The 19,197-nt window shown below is 42.8% G+C and overlaps 3 protein-coding genes across 4 annotated transcripts; all 3 read left to right on the top strand.

The window, feature by feature from the left end:
- The first annotated feature begins 230 nt into the window (after positions 1–230).
- On the top strand, positions 231–3,279 carry LOC147159375 (uncharacterized). 2 transcript variants are annotated; one of them, XM_086058400.1, is made up of 5 exons: positions 231–316; positions 453–779; positions 875–982; positions 2,136–2,236; positions 2,317–3,279. In XM_086058400.1, the coding sequence occupies exons 1-5, from the start codon at positions 259–261 to the stop codon at positions 2,380–2,382; spliced, it is 660 nt and encodes a 219-aa protein (XP_085914526.1). In that variant the 5' UTR covers positions 231–258; the 3' UTR covers positions 2,383–3,279. The 2 variants fall into 2 exon arrangements, with proteins under 2 accessions (XP_085914526.1, XP_085914527.1); XM_086058401.1 differs by lacking the exon at positions 875–982.
- Positions 3,280–3,423: 144 nt separating this feature from the next.
- LOC147159374 (protein S100-Z-like) lies at positions 3,424–4,746 on the top strand. The gene is made up of 2 exons (XM_086058402.1): positions 3,424–3,658; positions 4,533–4,746. Exons 1-2 carry the CDS (start codon positions 3,506–3,508, stop codon positions 4,674–4,676), a joined length of 297 nt encoding a protein of 98 aa, XP_085914528.1. The 5' UTR covers positions 3,424–3,505; the 3' UTR covers positions 4,677–4,746.
- A 3,664-nt stretch (positions 4,747–8,410) lies between these two features.
- Positions 8,411–18,559, top strand: kiaa0232 (KIAA0232 ortholog). The gene is made up of 8 exons (XM_086058371.1): positions 8,411–8,661; positions 10,268–10,842; positions 10,926–11,066; positions 11,791–11,860; positions 11,953–12,037; positions 12,134–15,491; positions 15,578–15,686; positions 15,797–18,559. The coding sequence occupies exons 2-8, from the start codon at positions 10,600–10,602 to the stop codon at positions 15,811–15,813; spliced, it is 4,023 nt and encodes a 1,340-aa protein (XP_085914497.1). The 5' UTR covers positions 8,411–8,661; positions 10,268–10,599; the 3' UTR covers positions 15,814–18,559.
- The last annotated feature ends 638 nt before the right edge of the window (positions 18,560–19,197 follow it).

The following is a 19,197-nucleotide window of genomic DNA, read 5'->3' as shown; positions in this document are numbered from 1 at the left end:
CAAGTTTCATGAAATATGGGAACATGAACTTAACTTATATTATGACATTAATATTGCATGATTATATATAAATATATATACACCTCACATTTGGCTCCTAATTATGTGTGTAGTATGTTTGTTTGTTTTTTTTCTCTCCAAGTGATTGCGCATTCTGTACAAGGCCAAGTTGTCATCTTTCTCAGTGTCTGTGAGCGGTGGGAGGGTTTTCAAAAGGTTGTCGAGAGAGATGAGTCTTGCGTTCAGTGCGGTGGAAACATGAAGCGTCTGCTGAGCTATCTGCTTCTCGCCTCCCACTGCGCCCTCTCATCATGGAGTAAGTAGAAGCAACGGAGAAAAAAAACATGTTGAAATTGCCTAATGATGAATGAGCATCGCTGTCTACTCAGCTTTTCTTTTTCTTTTTTTTTGCCCCAGTCGACTGTCTGACCTTGTCCTTGGGTTACCTGTAGGTGATGCGTCCGCTTTGCGCGTGAGCCAGAGTGCTGACGTTAATGTCCTTGAGGGCCAGCGGGTCAACATCAGCTGCTGTTTGACAGGAAAATTCTCCAGAGTCAGCGTTGAGTGGCTGAAAAACACAACTACCTATAAAGACTGGCGCTATCCGAAAATGGATGCCAAGGTATGTATGAGCATAGGATGGGCCAAAATCACAATAGAGGACTCGGGCCGATACGTGTGCCGGGCCAAAGTGGACATACCAACTCTGATGGAAACCAGTGGAAATGGTACAGTCGTTACAGTAACGCGCCAAAGGTCAGATGGCGTTGCGGAAGGAGGTAAGCGGGCCGAGGCTTACGTAAGGCCACATTTGCTTTGTTTGTTTTGCATTTATTTAAAAAAAAAAGGGCTTTCCACATGCTGGACGTTGCAGATAAGTCCGGAAGTCCTCCCTGGGTTCTACTTGGGATTTCCTTGGCTTTGGCGGCTTTGCTGCTCCTCTTTGCGCTCGCCTGCGTCTTCAAACTCAGGCAAAGAAAAAGTCAGTAAAAATGTGTGCCTCATATTTATATATTTATTTTTTAATTAATGCAGGGAAGTAAACGATTTTTTTGTTGTGCAGAGGCAAATTGTAGTTATGGTTTCCCTCAAAATGGCTGAAACAAAAGTCATCACATTTTTACAGTGGTGCCTTGAGATACAAGCGATGATTTGTTTTGATTTGTTTGACTCCTCGCTTCGCAACAAAGTTTGGCAGGTGGTAAATATTCTTTAGTTCAAGCTGTTTATTGCCACTCCCAGTTGAAGTTCACAGTCAAACTAAACAGTCTGCTCGCTTGATGCTAACACGTAATGAGAATTGCAATAGACAGGCTAACAACTAGCGTGTGGTGGTGTTATAACTGGGGATGTCACAATAACGGCAATATCCTCATGTCACGATATTAAAAGTAGCACATCTGTTAATCATTTGTGCAATTCTAGCACCGTCTGGTGTGTTTTTTTTTTTTTTTGGTGCAGTTTAATTTCTGTACGGCATGTTTTGGCCCTTCTATGTTTAAAATCCTCGCTAATCGTCAGATGAAGGGGAATGTAATATGCTTGTGAATCGAGTCAATATGTGGAGGAACTCAATGTTTGCGTGCATTAGCAAGTAAGTGCCTCAATATTAAATGTTATTAGAGATTGCACGTTGTTTATGTGCATTGCTGGTATGTACAAAAGCACAATATTGTGCTTTTTTGTTTTTTTTGTAAGAGCTCTTTTATTTATTTTAATTTTTTTTACAATATCGTGATGTTTTTTAACATTGCCAAACCTTGTGAGGTTTATATCGTCATAATATCATATTGCGACGTTTGGACATCCCCACTTATAACGCTGCATATAAGACAGACAATATAACAATACTGACAGGCATATATTTTTTATTCTGTGATCAAAAACGACAAATATTACTGCGGCATACAGAGAGGAGTTGTGACCGCCGAGAGTTTGGCCAACTCTGTTTCAGCAGGGTAACAACATGGCGTCCATATGTCACGTGGCCAGCTAGAATAAATTAATCACAAGTCTAAACTGATCATTTTTTTTACGTTATGTTATTACAATTATGTTTTTGTAAAGTGGAATATTATAGAGGGCTATTTTCCTTATTAAAAAAAACATTACACATGTTTTGCGTGCGTGACAAGGAGTCAGTCGGGTGATCTACGAGAGCCCCCACTTGGACTCGGACGTTGCCGACGTGGACAAACGCAGCAGTGGAAGCTCCTCCGCAGGCTCGTCCCAGTGGGTGAGTCCGTTCAGACAGAGGTGAAAGGTCACGGCAGAGCCGTGTGACATGTTACTTACCTGTACATATGCGTGTTTCAGTGTCAGGTGGTGGTGTATGAATCCGTTGATTACTTTGAGCGTGTGGAGAAGAAGCAAAGCGGGTGAGGACGAGGGGGGGGTCCGAAGATTTGGTAATTACTGCTGCATGTATTGTATCCGTCCATCCATCAATCCAAACAAGTTTAAAATAACATATCCACTTTGTTTCACTTCACTATTGTATGCTACTTTGTGTTTATCACTATCACATGAAATTTCAATGAAATATATTTATGTTTGTGGTTGTACCGTGCCAAACTGTTCAAAAATTCACGGGGGGGTGAATACTTTTGCAAGGCGCTGTAGCTCAATGCATCTTGGCAGCAGGTGGCACACATCGCTGACTGTAATGCATATTTTGAGAAAAACAAATCTGATCTAAATATACTTACAAGAAGTTGAGGAATTTATGCTTTGTTTGATCTTGAAATTTCACCTGTTAATGTTTTTGTGATTGTTGGAGTGTATAAATGTTGTATTTTCTATTCAAAAGGGTGTTTATGCAGTAAGATTTGTGAACTGATGACTGTCTGCGCTGTGAGCGAGTGCTCGTGTCGCGCAATTTCCGGGCCTTGATGCCGAGTGGAAAGTGTGTGCGTTATCTGTGGCCGTGAATGGCAGGTCAGTGACAGGAAGTGGAAACAACGGCTGCGACATTTCAACGAGTTTCTCTTTGTTCCTGACACGCTCAGTTGAGCTTGTATTTGTGCATGCCGACCGCATGAAAAGGGCCATCTTTGAAAATCAAGAGCAATTCACTCACTTTGAAAATATTTTTTTTTTATCGGCAAACCATCCTTACTTTCTCGGGGACTTTAACGTGCCATATAACAAGCCTTTTTCACTTTTGTGCTTAGTCATGCTATATCAACACCCTGAAATAAAAAAAAGGCCGCTCCTAAACCGAGCAGTGGGTAAACACCATAAAGATGGTCTTTGTTCTATACTATGTATAAATTGGGCGTCGGTTTCATTCTTCTCCATTGTTAATGTCATCTTTCCAGTTTATTATGCCTCTTAAAACAAACTTCAACTTCAACCTGATATGTTGCTCAACTGGTCCCTGCCCATTGCCGTTGAAGCCTTTGCCCCACCAAGGTGTACTATAAAACAAACTTCCACCAGCCCCACCGGCATCTCATCTCCTGCATCTCCTGCTTGGCGACACTCATTGACGTCCCTTTTCAAAATGTCCGAGGCACAACCGACTAACCTGGAGCTGGCCATGTTCACGCTCTGTGAAATCTTTCACAAATATGCCGCTGTGGACGGGAAGAAGGACACCCTGAGCAAGGCTGAGGCCAAGTTGCTGTTGGAGAAAGAGATGCCCCGACTTTTCAAGGTAATATGCACACCACTGCAACATGAGTAGACAAATACAAATTGACCTGAATTAAATGTTCAACCAAACCATTCCATAGAAAGAAAAGTCCATTAGCTTAACTCATTCACTGCCGTTGACGGCTAGAGACGTCAAAAATTCATTTTAACCATTTCTATTAGTTTAACGTTTTTCCCACTTTTGTTAACAAGAGTATGAAAACCTAGATTTTTTTTTATTGTATTAAAACAAATATAAAATTTGTGATTAATCGTGACTAGTGAAGTCATTCAATTAATTACGATTAAAAATGGTAATCGCCTGACAACCTAATTTTTAATAATCTTTTCTTTAAAAAAAAAAAAGATTATTAAAAATTGGAAAAAATAATTACAATTATTTGTATTTATATATTTAAAAAAAGAAAAGATTATTAAAAATTTGGGGTGTCAGGTGATTAAATTTTTTAATCGTAATTAATAGAATGACTTCATTAGTTAACTCACGATTAATCAAAAAATGTATATCTGTTCTAAATGTCCCCAAAAAATTCTAGGTTTTCATACTCTTGTTAACAAAAGTGGGGGAAAAAATTTAAACTAATAGAAATAGTTCAAATGAATTTATGACATCTATAGCCGTCAATGGCAGTGAATGGGTTAATTAGCTTAATGCTCAAATATACTGTGAACCACCATAGAAATAAGCATCAACATTACTGTGTAAACCTTTGTCAATTTTAAAAGTAGTTTTATCGCAAAAATACTTTTTAATTTCCTATTGTTTTAAAAAAATATATATAAAATTGCATATATTTTTATCTATTAAATCAGAAGTTACTCAAGTTACTTTGTTCACCGAATATGTTTACACTTGTGTTTTTTGGTGCATACAGGCAGGACAGGCAAACCAGGAGGGGGGAAAGATTTTGGAGGCGCTGGATATTGATAAAAATGGAGAGATGGATTTCAAGGAGTTCATGATCGCCGTGTCCTGCCTAACCTGTATCTGCCAGTCGGCTTGTTGTTCCAAGCAGTAAGAGTGACACGGGGCGTACTCTCCGACGAGCCATGGCGAATGTCGCTGAATAAAACCGTACTTTGCTTGAACGTGGGTGTCAAGGGTCATTTATTTGCTTTTATGTATAAGCACTTGCATAAGTGCCTTCTGTTGTTTTACAAAGGAAGGGAAAATGTCACTGTTGAAAGCCACAAAAAATGCTCAGCGGTTTCAACAAGACAGGGGGGTGGATGAGGCAAGGCCAAACGAACAACACATCACAGCAGAACAGAGAGTGAATTCAGACATTTGAATCTCAATACATTATAATACATTTGTGAAGATAAATGTTAAAAATGTGCAAAGATTGAGAGTACTTGAGGGCATTCATATGCATGAGTGGTTTTCCAGTGCGGTTAGCTAGCGAGCTATGCCCACACCCAAAAAACACAGTTTTGGCACTGGCGTGGTTGCTTTTTGTTGGCCGTGAGTCCACACCCATCACGCAGAGAAAAGCAGAAGAGTGATGAGAAGGGAACTTCTTTTTTTTCAAATAAGTCTGACATGTGCTTTGGGCTACGTGGCCACTTAATTTGGAGCTTTATTTTTCACCATTTTCATTTGATTTAACTTTTTTTTCTTTTCATTCTAATATGATAAATATTAACAACCGTTTTTTATACAAGTACTTTTTGTGATATTTGGAGAACTTTGGCCAACGCTATTTTATAGAATGCCTGTGCTGCCCTCTAGTGGCAAATGCACAGTTTGCATTAGATGACAGGCATCAGTTAGCACTTTCTGCCTTCCTCTGACTATTAATCGGCTTGTGAGGTCACCAACCTAACTCCTTTCTCCACCTGTGTGTGTGCGTGCGTGCGTACGTGTGCGTGTGCGTGCGTGTGTGTGCGCGTGTGTGTGTGCAGTGCATTACACTGTCTTATTGGAGATTAAGGTGACCGCAACTGAGGACTGTGCTTTTCTGTAACTCATCCAGTCTCTTTGTATCCCTGTATGAACATTTAATGTTTAAAGGAGGTCAAATTTAACCTCAAAGCCTTTTTGAGAGTAGTTGTTTAGTGAGTAACTTGTCACGCTTTGGCTGTCCTGTCATTTGCAAAACAAAAGCAAGCGGGTAGCCGGCAGGCGGGTGTGCCTTCAACCTGTCTGCTCAGACTGATCAGCCGATTGCGTGCCTTGTTACGGTACTTCCTGCCATACCGCACATTCCTATCAAGCTGCCATTATGGGGGCATTCTGTCAAACAAGATGCTTTGTGTTGTTTGAATAATACAGCAAAGTGATAATCGCTTTGGTGTTACTGTGTTAAGTGATCGTTGTTAGACTGTTGCGCCATAAGTGTGCCCGACTAAGGCTCACTGAGTTCTCTCAACTCCTCCAAAAAGTTGTTGTTCTATTCAGAAGATAAAGACTAGATGACTGAGAGTCACTTTTTTTTTGTCTTTTGTGTCTGTGTATAGTTTGTGTTGAGTTGTTTACAGGGTTATAGCAAAGAAACATAGATGTTATTAGCATTAGCATTTAGCTACAGACTGAAAGGCTATGTGGTTGTTTTAATTGCACAAGGTGGGATTTGTTTTTTTAATGTTTAGTTTGACTGAAAACTTTGGCTGGGAGTGACAAACAGTTTGAAGTTTCTTTTTTGAAGAATATTGACTAATTCTATGTGATAAACGTTTGCTTATTGCGAAGTGAACTCCATAACGGCTGAATCCTAAAACTGGCAACTTAAGTCTGACTCAGGTCAAGTCATGACTGTTCTCGACGTGCTCCGGGAAGCCTCGCCAAGTCAGAGCGAAAAACAAAAACAAAGGCCCCACTCATAGCACGCAGCCCGTTCACCTTTGACCCACATACAGCAGGCCTCCTTGCCGTGGAATTAGTTCAGGAACTTTTCAAAAAGGCTCAAATTTGAATTTAATTTTCACAGCAACGCCGCAGGCGTGAGTTCATCAAGGCAACTTTGCTTTGCTGGTTTTATCACACGGATCGCTAAGTTTTGCATTGAGAGAATATGCACGGCTGGAATGTGTTGATAACGCGTACACTGTGCACCACGTGACACAATCTCCTCCCTGCTTTGACTGACTGTGACGTAATTAAAGGCAGCCAAGTTTGGCACTTAGTCACGGGAATCACATGACGACGAGACTGTCAACTTTTTTTTTATCTTGACTCCTTGAGGAAAAAGTCAGCCTCTGGAATCTGTGAAATAAAGACAACTAAACCTATATCAGGACCAAAATGACATCAAGTGGTAAAGATGATAAACATGCCTGAGTGGATGTTAGATGTTAAGCAACTTTGATCACTGGCTGCTTGTTCAATAAAACGCCAGTCATGAGATTGGCCAGTAATTGATGGACTTTTTTTTAATGCAGAGTCATTGTGTTTCTATTGCGGCGGTGCCTAGTCCAAAGTCCAGCTATTTGCTTCCCAATGCACACATAAAAAAAAAAAAAAATAAATAAAAAAAAAGCTGAATTATAAAAACGTATGTTGGGGATAGAAACAGTTAAAAATAAACATTTAACAAAGTTGAAAAAAACAAACATGGCATGACAACTTTTTATTGGATATTTTTCAAACTGTTTACATTTTGCTTTCCCAGCCAGGGAATACCACCTGCCAGCCCCCGTCTCAATAACTCCTCCAAGAGGATTACTCGGCACCCTTGAACTGTGCCATCTGCTCCAAATGGACCGTTTTAAAGAACACATGTTTTGAAAGTGAAATTCCCTGCCCAGTGCTGTGCTTCATAATAGATTTTAAAAACGTCATTGCGATCCATTGGACTTGAGTGATTTTGTTTTGCAGATATTGACTGACCATGCCCGCGTGTCCTCATCATCACGCATCTGTGTGTGCTGCTCCGGATCAATACGTTGTTTGACCTTTGGCTGCAGGGCTCCGGATGCAGATCCAGATCAGACGCACGAGTCAATACGTACGCTAGTTACCCTGGTAACTAGCTACAAGAGACCTTGGCTTGGAAATCACTTTTTACAGCAACAATTGAAACATGCCACTCATGTGGCCTTGACCCATTGTATTCCAAAAGTTCACATGAAGCGTGCCACTCCACATGCCAGGTGGTCCCGCCCCTCCCAAAAATAGCCTGAACCGCCATATGGCTTTCTCCAAGTAACAATACTTGCCGGAAAAATTGAGTGTTTACTACAGCTACAATTGTGGAATAGCTGTTATGTCAAAAATGATGACATCAGAAATTAGGATAAAAATCTGACACTTTTTATTTCATTAAGTTCCTCTGTAAAACTGGTCAGGAACATTTAGGTAGAAACATTGGAAAGAAAATAAAAAAATCCTATGCCCCATTGAGGTACACATGGCAGTTATGCTTAGGATGTTGAATGAGTCCTTGTAATTCATTTTCCCTGGACACAAAAAGTTTGGGAACCACTGTTGTAGGGATGCAGTAAAACGTAATCATTTATTTAACCTTTATTTAACCAGGTAAAGATACTGGGAACAGATTGTAATTTACGATGCTAACCTGGCTGCAGACAGCAGAGTAAAACATGGCAAATTTTGATTGAATTATGCGTACTATAGACCATTGTTATTATTATTATTGGTGTGCGTACTACTTGTGTTTCTGATGCAATACCCTGGCGGAAGGAGCCCGTATCTGGTAACAGGACGGCGGAGGTTTGCCCCGTTGCCTAGATACCAACTCAGGAGGTGGCGCATGAAGCGTCGTCCGCTCACTGAAACTAGCTTCCGGTGTCGGCCATTGTGGCTCTGGCGCTAGCTGGCACTCAACGAGCTGTTCTTCCGCTCGCTTGAGCCCGAATGTCGGCATTTTCCCCGTCGCCGCACAAGTGGCACTGGATGTGAAACAGCGCCATTTCTGTCGGCGTCCATGATACGCTATGCTACCGCAGCGGATTCCAGAGCCCGAGCTCGGAACGGCAGCAAGACAGAAGTAGCCGCTCCCGTTTCGGCGTCCCCCCCTTCCCCTCTCTTCAGCCGGCTCGCAGGTACGTCGATTAGCTCGTCGTTCGTGTGTTGTCGTGTCTTTTATCCTACGCGCGTTGCTCGTTTTACTGTGTGACGACATGGCGCACATTTTTGAAGCGAGCAACTGTCAACGGTTAGCCTTCCACGAGCAGCTCCTCCTCCTCCCAGCAACAACGATCCCACTTCGAAGCTGGCGTTCCGATCGGATCGCACACTTTTTAACCTCTCCCAACATTTTAGATGCCATGGTGCCCACTTTTCAAGTAAACGACTTGGCCTAATGCCAGCGGGTCGCCGCTTGCTAGCTTGACGGCTGCGCTCGGGAGCTCGAATGTCACCGCGCACTAACAAGCCATTCGCAGGACAAACGGCAGAGTGAAAGCAAACATTTCGCGTCCGTACTCGCGAAAGTAGCCGTATAGTTGTCGGCAGTGACGTTGATGTTGTCGATATGACTTGCCCGATTGAACAACACGAGCTAGCTTGATGTGCAACGTGATTAGCTCGACAGCTAACATTAAAGGTCGGTGGTCCAGCTAACCTTGTTTGACTGCATACAATTGCGGGCGCATTTTAAGCTGTCGTTTTGCACTTCACACACAAAAACATACCGTGTTTGGGGACCGTGGCTGTCATCTGTACAAAGTTGAAATATGCTGTGAGCTAAATAACATTTTAGTGACAGCGTATGCCCACCCAAAAAATGCAAAGTTTAATCGTAGATCTACCACGTTAGTATCTAGTGAGTGTAAATAACATGTAAATGCTGTGGAGCTAATTGATATATTTTTTTAAATGTAGATCGTGAGACTAGAATGGTGGAAAGAGGAGTTACATGTGTCCGATATTTCATCCTCTGGAATTTGGTGTGAACATTTGACAAGTCACCCCCCCCCCCCCCCCCCCAAAAAAAAATCATGTATGAGGTGAATATTTCAAAGTTGGAATGTGGAAAATACTTCATAAAATGTTAGAAATTTGCTGAGCAGTTTTAAAAATTAGAATGTGAAAGATGAAGTTTCACCGTCACCAATCACCACCAAGTTGGTATGTGGAAATTTATAGCACTGTTCAGCATTCAAACAATTATTGATCAGGCTAGCTGAGTTAACTTTTAGTTTCTATCTGGACTTCCATGTAACAGTGTTGGGCTGCTGCACACAGTTAAGCTTCTTAGCTTTGCCCTTTTGACGTCTCATAATGGGCAACCCCTAATGGGCCTTCATTGAGTGACAGCCACATTGCCAAATGACAACAGCGCAACCTCCATTTGCTTGTTATTTACCTGATGTAAGCCTCCAAAACACATGTTCTTGACAGAAAGTGTTTTCCTGCCACTTGCATTCACAGGAAGCGTCACAATCTCATGAAGCCATGTCGCTGCTGTTATTTGACTTTGTGTAGACACAATCGACATATTAGCAACTTCATGTTCCAAAATCGATTTAAATGGTTAGATGATCTTGCACTTTCTGTCAAACTGAATATTCAAATTGTAACGAGAGCTTGTTTATTGTCTGCCTCCAGGGTGTATTGTTATGAATAGGCGTTATGTAAAATGTTTATTGCTGAAAACAAGCCAAGAAGTGTTCCGATCCACTGACACATTTACTCGCTGTGTTTCAGGTGGCGCTGGTGAAGTGATTGCCGCAACATGGGCGCCTCCGTGTGACGCAAACACTTGTTGTGTTTTGCTGCACAGCTGAGATCCCATCAGCAGCATAAGCCATGCCTGACGAATAAAAACACCCTTTTTGCTAAAGCAACCAAAAAGGGGGGAAATAATCCCACATGCCTCCTCACGTAGAACCCCTTCAGTGCATCCCGCTGGAGTGATTAGCCCCTCTTCCAGAGGTACCAGGTTCTGTCTCGCCCTCCCTCTGCACTCGTCTCCACTGACCACCCGACAACACATCGCGATGCCGGTCCACCTGAGAATAACAAACACCTGAGGTCTCATGCGTCCAGTGAGCACCAATTCAGACGGTCCTGCTCCTCCCGAGAACCTCTCTTGCCCCTACCCACTCGTGGCCCCCCTGCCTGCTTCAGAGATGTCCCTGCTCCAGTCACTTGGCCCAGTGCGAAGCTGGCTGGGCCAGGAGCTAGAGAAGTGCGGGATCGATGCCATGATATACACCCGCTATGTCCTCAGCCTCCTCCTGCATGACAGCTACGACTATGACCTGCAGGACTACCTTCAAGTAATGTTTTGCTTTATAATATGACCTTTTAAAGATGGTGCACATCTTGATATGCTCTGAAACATTCAACTTTTGTTTGACAGGAGAATGACATCTTTTTGGGCTGGGAGAAGGGAACTGGGAAGAAATGGGGCAAGAGTAAGAAGAAGGGAGGGACCGACCTGAGTCTCGAGGAAATGAAGAAACAAGCGGCGGTGCAATGTCTTCGTTCTGCATCTGATGAAGTAAGCCAGAGCATCCTGTAATTAGACATTGCCTTGCCATTGAATGTATAACTGTATTTGAAGAGCTTTTGGTAATGAAAGTGGGTCACTGGTGGTAATATGTCGAATGGTTTGAAGTAACTTAAGCAGTGTTGTATTTATGACAGGAAAAGCCACAGCAAGTTTTGCTGCCTGCTCAAAGTTCATAATGACAGCACACAAAGTTAAAGGGGTGCCGGGGGGTGGGGGGGGGGGTGTAAAGTGGGTGGGATCTTGGCAACAAGCCCTGCGAAGACTGGACTGTGCTGTCTATTTTTTAACCGGCACATACTACATGGGATTGCAGCAGTCATTGGGCTGTCAGCTGACCAGCATTAGCACAATGATGTAAGAGCAAACATAAGGCTAGAGGAAACTATACTTTCTTTCTTTTTTTTAAAGGGAAATGGTAAGTGATGTAATTTATTTATTGTTAAAGAAAGAGCTAAATTATTTGTTATGTTAAGTTAGGGTCAATGTGTCAACAGTTTGGAGTTCTACTTTTGCTTTTCTAGAAACTTACAAAGGTACTTAAGACACAACTAAATATAGCAGTCGTAGTCAAGCTGTAGTCAGCTGCTTTGACCCTCTGTTTTGAATTCTTTATTTTGGATGATGGCACATGTCATTTTATGAATTACACCAATTAAGTCGACGCTCCTAACATTTGCTGCTGATGTATTTTTTTCCCCTTCTTCATTTTCAGAACTCTGGAATTGAAAGCCTGGTTGAAGAGCTTTGCTCTAAACTTAGGGACATTCGAAACAAACAGAAAGGTTTGTTTTTTGAGGCTGCATCAAATTTGGTTGGGCTTAATAGAAACTATGATAAGCAATTATATATATGTATTTAATATGTTGTCCTACAGAGGAAAAACAGATCCCAAAAAAGTCTGATGGTGCTCATTCTCCTGAAAGAGTTGAGTCCCCCTCTTCAAAAGACCAGGTGGAAATGTAAGTCACATCATGAACTTTGTATATTTCAACATGTCTTTGAAAAAACTGGTACAGTTGTTTAAATTTGCCTCTCATTTGTCAATTGTAACTCAGGTATTATGAAGCCTTCCCACCTTTGTCAGAGAAGCCTGTTTGTCTCCAAGAGATCATGACCGTGTGGAACAAGACCAAGGCCTGTGCATACTCAAGTTCATCGTCCTCGGCCGCTCCACAGACCAGCACAGACACTTCCTCCCCAAAAGATTGCAACAGCGAATGCGAGGCTGTGAAAGAGCGGAACCCTGAAGCATGCGCTACCATCACCAGTGCGACAAACGAGCGAGGCCACCAACGCCGGAGCAAGAAGGAGAAAGAAAACAGATACCATGGCGGCGTGGCGGCAGAGGAGAAGAACACAGTCCACTCCAAGAGACAAGCAAGACACAGATCTGAGGGCAAATATCGGGCCCGGTCCTGGTCTTCTGGCTCTAGTGAGGGGGGCTCCAGCTCAAGCGGGAACCAAGGTGACAAGTCGTTCAGAAGCAAGGCGGTTAGAGTGAGGCACAAGTCCAGAGAGGCTGGGAAGAATAAGAGACAGCGCAATAGCGGACACCTGAAGCTTCAGCTGAAGGCTATTGACAAAGAGGAGCAACGGAACACGGGGGGGCGCAGTGCCACTGCGGGCACGGGCAAACCACCACAGCTTTACAAAAAGAGTAGGAGATCCCTAAAAGAGATTTATAAAGATCCAGTCTGGCCGCGAGCAAATGAGAAAGGGTTTGAGGACAGAAACGCAAAGGAATACATGGAGGAGCCACTTTGGTACACAGAGCCCATCACAGACTATTTTGTACCTTTTAGCAGCAAGCAGAGCAAGCTGGAAACAAAGTATCGAAGCAAAGTCGGCTCGCCTGAAGATTTTGCCTTGTCAGCTGACATGGCTCTGCTGCCGGAGAGAATCCAGGGAATCTGCGTTGCCAATGAGAACTACCAGAGAACATACCTTGCTGCGGGCTCATTTGTGGACGGCCACTTCGTGGAAGCGCCTGGCGAAGCAGAGGACGAGACGGCGGAACTCATTGGGACCTCAAGCTGCCCTCGGCCAGAGGATAGTGGACATTTAGATGACAAGCATCTGCCAGAATTCACCGACTTCTATGAAGTTGATATTTATCAATCCATATTGGATACCAGTGCCTCAGACTCGTTACAAGAGAGTCGGATCCTCAGCATGATTCGACAAAAAAGCAAAGAGCAAAGAGAATCTTGTTTAGTGTTAGACGGCCTCGAGCAGCAAGGGAAAAGTGCAATAAGGGCAGACTTTGAGGAAGCGTCGGGATCTTATGGGTTCCTAATGGAGGATCTCGACAGTATGGCTCAAGTCTGGGGATGCTACTCGCCGTCTACTTCCGACGATATCGATGGAGAAAGCTTCATGGGTGACTCACCCGTTCGGCTCTCCCCCCTCCTTGATAGTGTTTCCTTCGCCCTTCGCAATCTATCTGGCAATCTGCTGGAGCCGCAAGTCCCCGAGACCGCCAGCGAGCCGTCTGGCTTGAACTCGTCTTGCTTCTCGCTTTTTGAGCTGCAGTATGAGAGTCCCACTCTTTCTTTTCCCCACGACTCGCTTTCTGTCGCTCACGAAAGCAACGCCGATCCGAGTAGCTGTCTCGACCTGCATGCTAATAAACAGTCTCGTTTGCTAATATGGACCAAAAATAGTGCCTTTGATGAAACTGAACACTGCTCCAACCTTTCAACGCGAACGTGCAGTCCATGGTCACATTCAGAAGAGACTCGTTCAGACAATGAGCACGGGAATATTCCCGCAGAGGACCCTGCAGCTCCGATTGGCACTGAGGAAATGGATTGTATCATCCCTCCTATTTCTGGTACATATCTAGAGGATGAAATCTTGGACTTCTTGCAAGAGGACTCTGGGCGCAAATGTGAGCAGGCGAGTATTTGCACAACATCCTGTCAGACTTACACCAAAAAATCCAAACTGGAGTCCCTTTGCGGAATCGCGTTGGAAGAGGACGAGAGTAAACCGTACAGTGCGAGCGTGTTCTCCGATAACGCAAACCAACAGAAGGGCGAGTACAGCTCAGGAATAATCAAAGACATTTGGTCTGCAGTCGGTGAGGCCAAGTCGGCGGCGTCAAGGCAAGACGGCGAGAAAATGAGCGAGAAGGTGTTTTCCGAAGACTCGGGTGGTTACTGTGGCGGCTGTCTGGAGGTGCAGGCCAAAGGCGTTCCAGTTGAGGCGCCTCAGAAAAAAGCAGTGCAGCGCTCCGAGTATCACCTCTGGGAGGGCAAGAACGAAGAACAGGACTTAACCAAAAACAAACTCTCCAAGTTGGACGGCGCCGGGGATTACATGACTCCGTCCAAACCCTGGGACTTGAGATCAAATAAAGACAGTACATCGTTCATCATTGGCGGAGTGTACGGAGAGTTCAAGACGTTAAGTTGTGATAAGAATTGGGCTGTCGTGCCGCCAAATGAATCTCAGCATGGCTTGCCGCAGTCCACCGCCGCATCTTTTTCGAGCTCCGAAATGCTCACAATCACTGGCACAGATGTGTTGGTGAACAAGGGCAGCTGCTTTGCTCCGGGACACCGCCGCATGTGGAGGCCCCTCGTGTCCTTCGGCCAGAGCGAGCGCGCCATCGCCGGGAGCCGAGAGGGGTTGAACAAGGGATTTTCCTTCATCTTCCGGGAAGATTTACTGGGATCTTACGACGGCTTGCGTAGCGAGGAGCAGCGTTTAGAATACCCGTTTGCATCCTTCGACCTGAACAATCCCTTCTCTCAAGTTCTCCACGTGGAGTGTTCCTTCGAGCCCGAAGACATGGCTTCCTTCAGTCCGGGGTTCAAGCCCAAATCCATTCTTTGCTCCGACTCGGAGAGCGAAGCCTTCTGCCCGCAAATTTATGGCATCAACCAAACGCAGTACAGGGCCATCCGCATTTCCCCCAGGACTCATTTCCGGCCAATATCGGCCTCAGAGTTGTCTCCTGGAGGAGTGAGCGATTCGGAGGCCGAGACTGACAAAGAGGAGGCGGGTTTCCCCGCCCTGGCACCAGTGGATGTCTTTGATGATCCTCAGGCAGATCTCAAACCACTAGAGGAGGACGCAGAATGTGAAGGCCCGTATTATGGGAAGTCCGAACTGGAATCTGGGAAATTCCTGCCCAGACTAAAGAAGTCTGGCATGGAGAAGAGTGCCCAGACCTCTCTGGATTCACAGGAAGGCCCCAGTGTCCTTTTGCCCATTGCTGAGCAAGAAAGGTGTTTGGACTGCCAAACAGCAGATGATGTGTCAACTGCAGGTGAGCAGATGAACACCTCAGTGGATCTGTTGCAAAAGGAGGAATCTCCGGTGGAAAAACAGAGCTACTTGTGTGCGGCGGAAAGTCAAATCCCCAAATACGGGATTGCGTACGACTTTGTCAAAGATGTGCCAGAGGTGAGTTTGATTTCTCGAACTGCGCCAAAACATGTGGCGCAAGCATTCGCTATTTACGTAACGCCTTTTGCCGTATTTGCGTCTAGTTCCCTCTGTTGAATATAAGTGGACAGAGAGTAAGTGGCAACCAGGACGATGAGTGCTGGTGGCAAAACACACTCTGCCCCCCCTTGTTCCCTGGATCTCAGTGTACAGGTAAGCCTGATTAAGAATACGGTAAAAAGTGCTTTGAAATGTGAGACACCCAATTGTGAAAATGTTTGATGTGAAGGCAACCTTTGAAAAGTACCTGCTTTTCCCTCTAGGGAGCAGCAACATATGAGTTCTTCATTTCGCAGTGGACTTGTGTTGGCAAGAGGAAAAGTTGCTGAGTTTTGGTGACTGGACCGCAACCAGCTTTTATTCAGGTTCATCTCAGAGCCACAAAACCTAACGTAGGCTAATTTCTCGCTTACCACAGTTCTCTCAACACACGCTTAACTGCTGGTTTTTCATTTACTAACGCAATGCTTGTGTAATCAACAATCAGATTGACAAAAAAAAAAAAAGTTAAAATAAGATAAAGAAAAAAAGTTTTGTGTTTGAGTGATGCCATGTGCAGATATCCATTTAAAGCATTTTAGAATCTGATCAGTTCACTACTTTTTTTCAGCTCCGCTCCTTCCACCATCCTGCTTTTCAGATACAATACTGGATAGTTGGTGGCGTCTGAATGGTTGTGCATGTGCGTTTGTCCGGCCAGTCTCACTCCTTTTTTTTTTTTCATAGTAAAAAAAACAAAACAAAAAACCTAACTGCTGCGTAAAGCAACTGCAATCCCGTGAGCATCTTTTGTTAAGAAAGACCAGATGTTGGGATTTTTGAGTTGTGATCTTCAGTTTTCTCAAGTTTGTTTGGATGCAGTTATGAAAGAAGTAGAGAATGTGTGCAGTTGTTTTTTTTTTAAGTTGAATTGCCCCATTGTATGGAGTTTTTGAAACCCTAGTTGTAGAGTTAGGTATGGTTTGTGAAGAAAAAAACAAAAAGAGAAAAAAGACAAACACTATCACATACCGGTCTACTAAACGTCAGTTCTCTGAAATAATTTGGTAGGAGGGGGGAAAAAAACTTACTCTGAAGGTTAATTAATATCCAGAAAAATGTTCTGCACCCTTTTGCAGCTGAATTTATTTTTTTAATTATTTTGTTATTTCTATTGTACACAACATTGGTGCTATAAATATTTTCCATAATGTGGCTGTCATGATAGATGAAATAATGTTTTTTTTTTCCCTTCTTTGTTGTCCAGACAGTCAGAAAATTCAGAAAAGTTTTTTTTTTTTTTTTTTTTGTAAAAGGGAGGGACAAAAAAATCCTGACGATTGTTTAATGTGGTTTTCTTATTTGGTTATTTCACTATCGTCCAGAAGCAAAGCATACAAACAACCCTCTGCTTGGAGTTGTTTGTGTTACAACTCTGATAGAGCAAAACATAGGAACATGATTAAACATTAAAAACAAATGCCATAATAACAAACACTACTTCAAGGTACGGTTGGATTTTTTTTTCTTCATGTATGGTGTGTTTTTCTTTTCAATTTTACTTAGTTCACCATATATCTCATTGAAGTATTGAGTCATATTCCGATGTGTGAACAACAAACTGGTCACAATAAGCGTGATTCAGCTTGAATGGTGAATGTGTACGCATGAATACGTTCTTTAAAATGAAATTTAAAAAAAGCAAATACATAAAAAAAAAAATCTATTTGGATTCAAAGGTTCAAGTGTATTTTATTGAGCCATGCTGCGACTTGCGTGTTGCTGGTTGAAATTATAGTTAAAAAAAAAAATCTGCAGGGTAAAACCTTTTCCTGTTTTGCATTTAATAAGGCCACCTGCGTTTCCCAGTTGAGCCTACATTTTGTTTTGGTTGAAGACTTTATTTTTTTTTAGATCCTAACCATGATTCTCAAGCACAAAATTCCCATCAGTGTGCCATTGCTTGGAAATGAATGTGTCAATGTAGTGTTCATAAGCGTGGCAGGTAGAAAGCCGTGCTTGTAGAAATGGCTTTCTGATTTGCAACCCGACTCCCAACTTCAGGGTCCCGCCCACCTGTCTCTCGCAGTCATCAGACACTCAGGAATCTTTTCATATACTTTCATAAACATGATCTGCAATCATCTGTGGCAGTGCATTGACGAAACATTGATTGTAGACTACACATTGACATGATTTCCAAGCAAGCCACAGAGGTGGACAGTTTTATTTAAAGATATATAGTTTAAGGAGAGGAGGGAGATAGAAAAAAAATTAATAAAGCCATTGTAGACTGCATAAGCAATGTGGAGGGCTTTTGAAGAAGCCCCCAATGTTTCTATGCAATGCCTTGGCGCTTGTAAACCTTCAAGAGTATGTGGAGAAAAGTCAGTCATGAAATTTTTTTGCATGTTTGTTTTCCACAGAAGGATGCCTGAGTAAAAAAACAAATAAAAAAATCAGTCCCACCTTTTTTGGATGAACCAAATCGTTTAAAAGTGAGGTGACTGATCAGTTTGAAGGTATTTTAGCCCAATCGAGACGGTTTGAAAGTTTCGATTTAAGCGTTGCGGTTGAGGTTGGGAGGCGACAACACCTGTTATTAATGAGTTATTTTTAAGAAAGCTAAAAAACGTTTGTGTGAGTATGTCATCAAACAGTCTGACTCATAAAGCGCTTGGTTGAAAGTAACGTGTCACACCTTTCTCCATAAAATTCTTCCATTTTCCATTTTGCTGCATTTGAACGAAAAAGAAATGACAACAAACTGTGATGACAAAATGCAGTCAGTGAGGGGCTATGTTGTTTTTTATGTGTGGAACAACACCAACGGACTCGTTGAGTTTGGATCTTGTCATGGTTGAAAGAACATAATCCTACACTGAAAACTTTTCAGTCATTTCATTCCTTCCTCTTGGTTGTCCCCATCTCCCTCAAAGTAGCCGTGTGTGTTCTGATTTCATGTACACCCTGAGTAAATGATTTTTGTTTCATTGTGGATTTCATTAACATCTAATAAAAGGGTCGACCAAACATCAGAATGTCAATTTGCCTCCTTCTTCAAGCCTTTTCCTGACGCTTTTTCATACTGTACACTAGAGGGCAGAGTGAGGGTTACTACAAAACTCCATTTGAGTTAACTTGGTTTTGTTTTGTTTTTAAACCATTTTAACTGTTGCATCTGTACAACCTAATGACGCTTCTCTTGCAATTGCCAACTCTTTTCCTAGAATAAATCAAATTGTGCAGTTTGACTTTATCTTTGGCAGTTGTTGGCCAATTTAAATCAATTAATAAATTGACTTTCATTCTAGACGTGAAACTTGAAAAATGTCCTGATTACATTTGTCAATTGTTGGACAATGGGGAAATGTAGGTACCCTCTGCTGACTGGAGAATAATTGTCTTTTAATTTCAAAAGCGGAAGCTCCCTCTGCTGTCAGAGAAAAGACACAACTGAACACCACTGGAAACAACTTACATGTTCGTTACCAGTACCACCCTACGCATTGTGCAAACAAACAGGAATTGGAAACAATTGATTTTATTTATTTTTAATGAAACACACTTTGCCAGTAGTAAAATTGAACAAGGCACGGGGCTAATATTATTATTTTAAAAACATAATAAAAAAATATAAGAGTATCGTAGTTTGGTAGGTCGATTGATTATGTCTTGGGCCGTG

The sequence above is a fragment of the Leptonotus elevatus genome, chromosome 17, assembly GCF_054856555.1.
Source record: "Leptonotus elevatus isolate MCC_2025b chromosome 17, RoL_Lele_1.0, whole genome shotgun sequence".
NCBI lineage: Eukaryota > Metazoa > Chordata > Actinopteri > Syngnathiformes > Syngnathidae > Leptonotus > Leptonotus elevatus.
The sequence above is the reverse complement of the archived record's forward strand: the minus strand, read 5'-3'. Positions and strand labels throughout refer to the sequence as shown.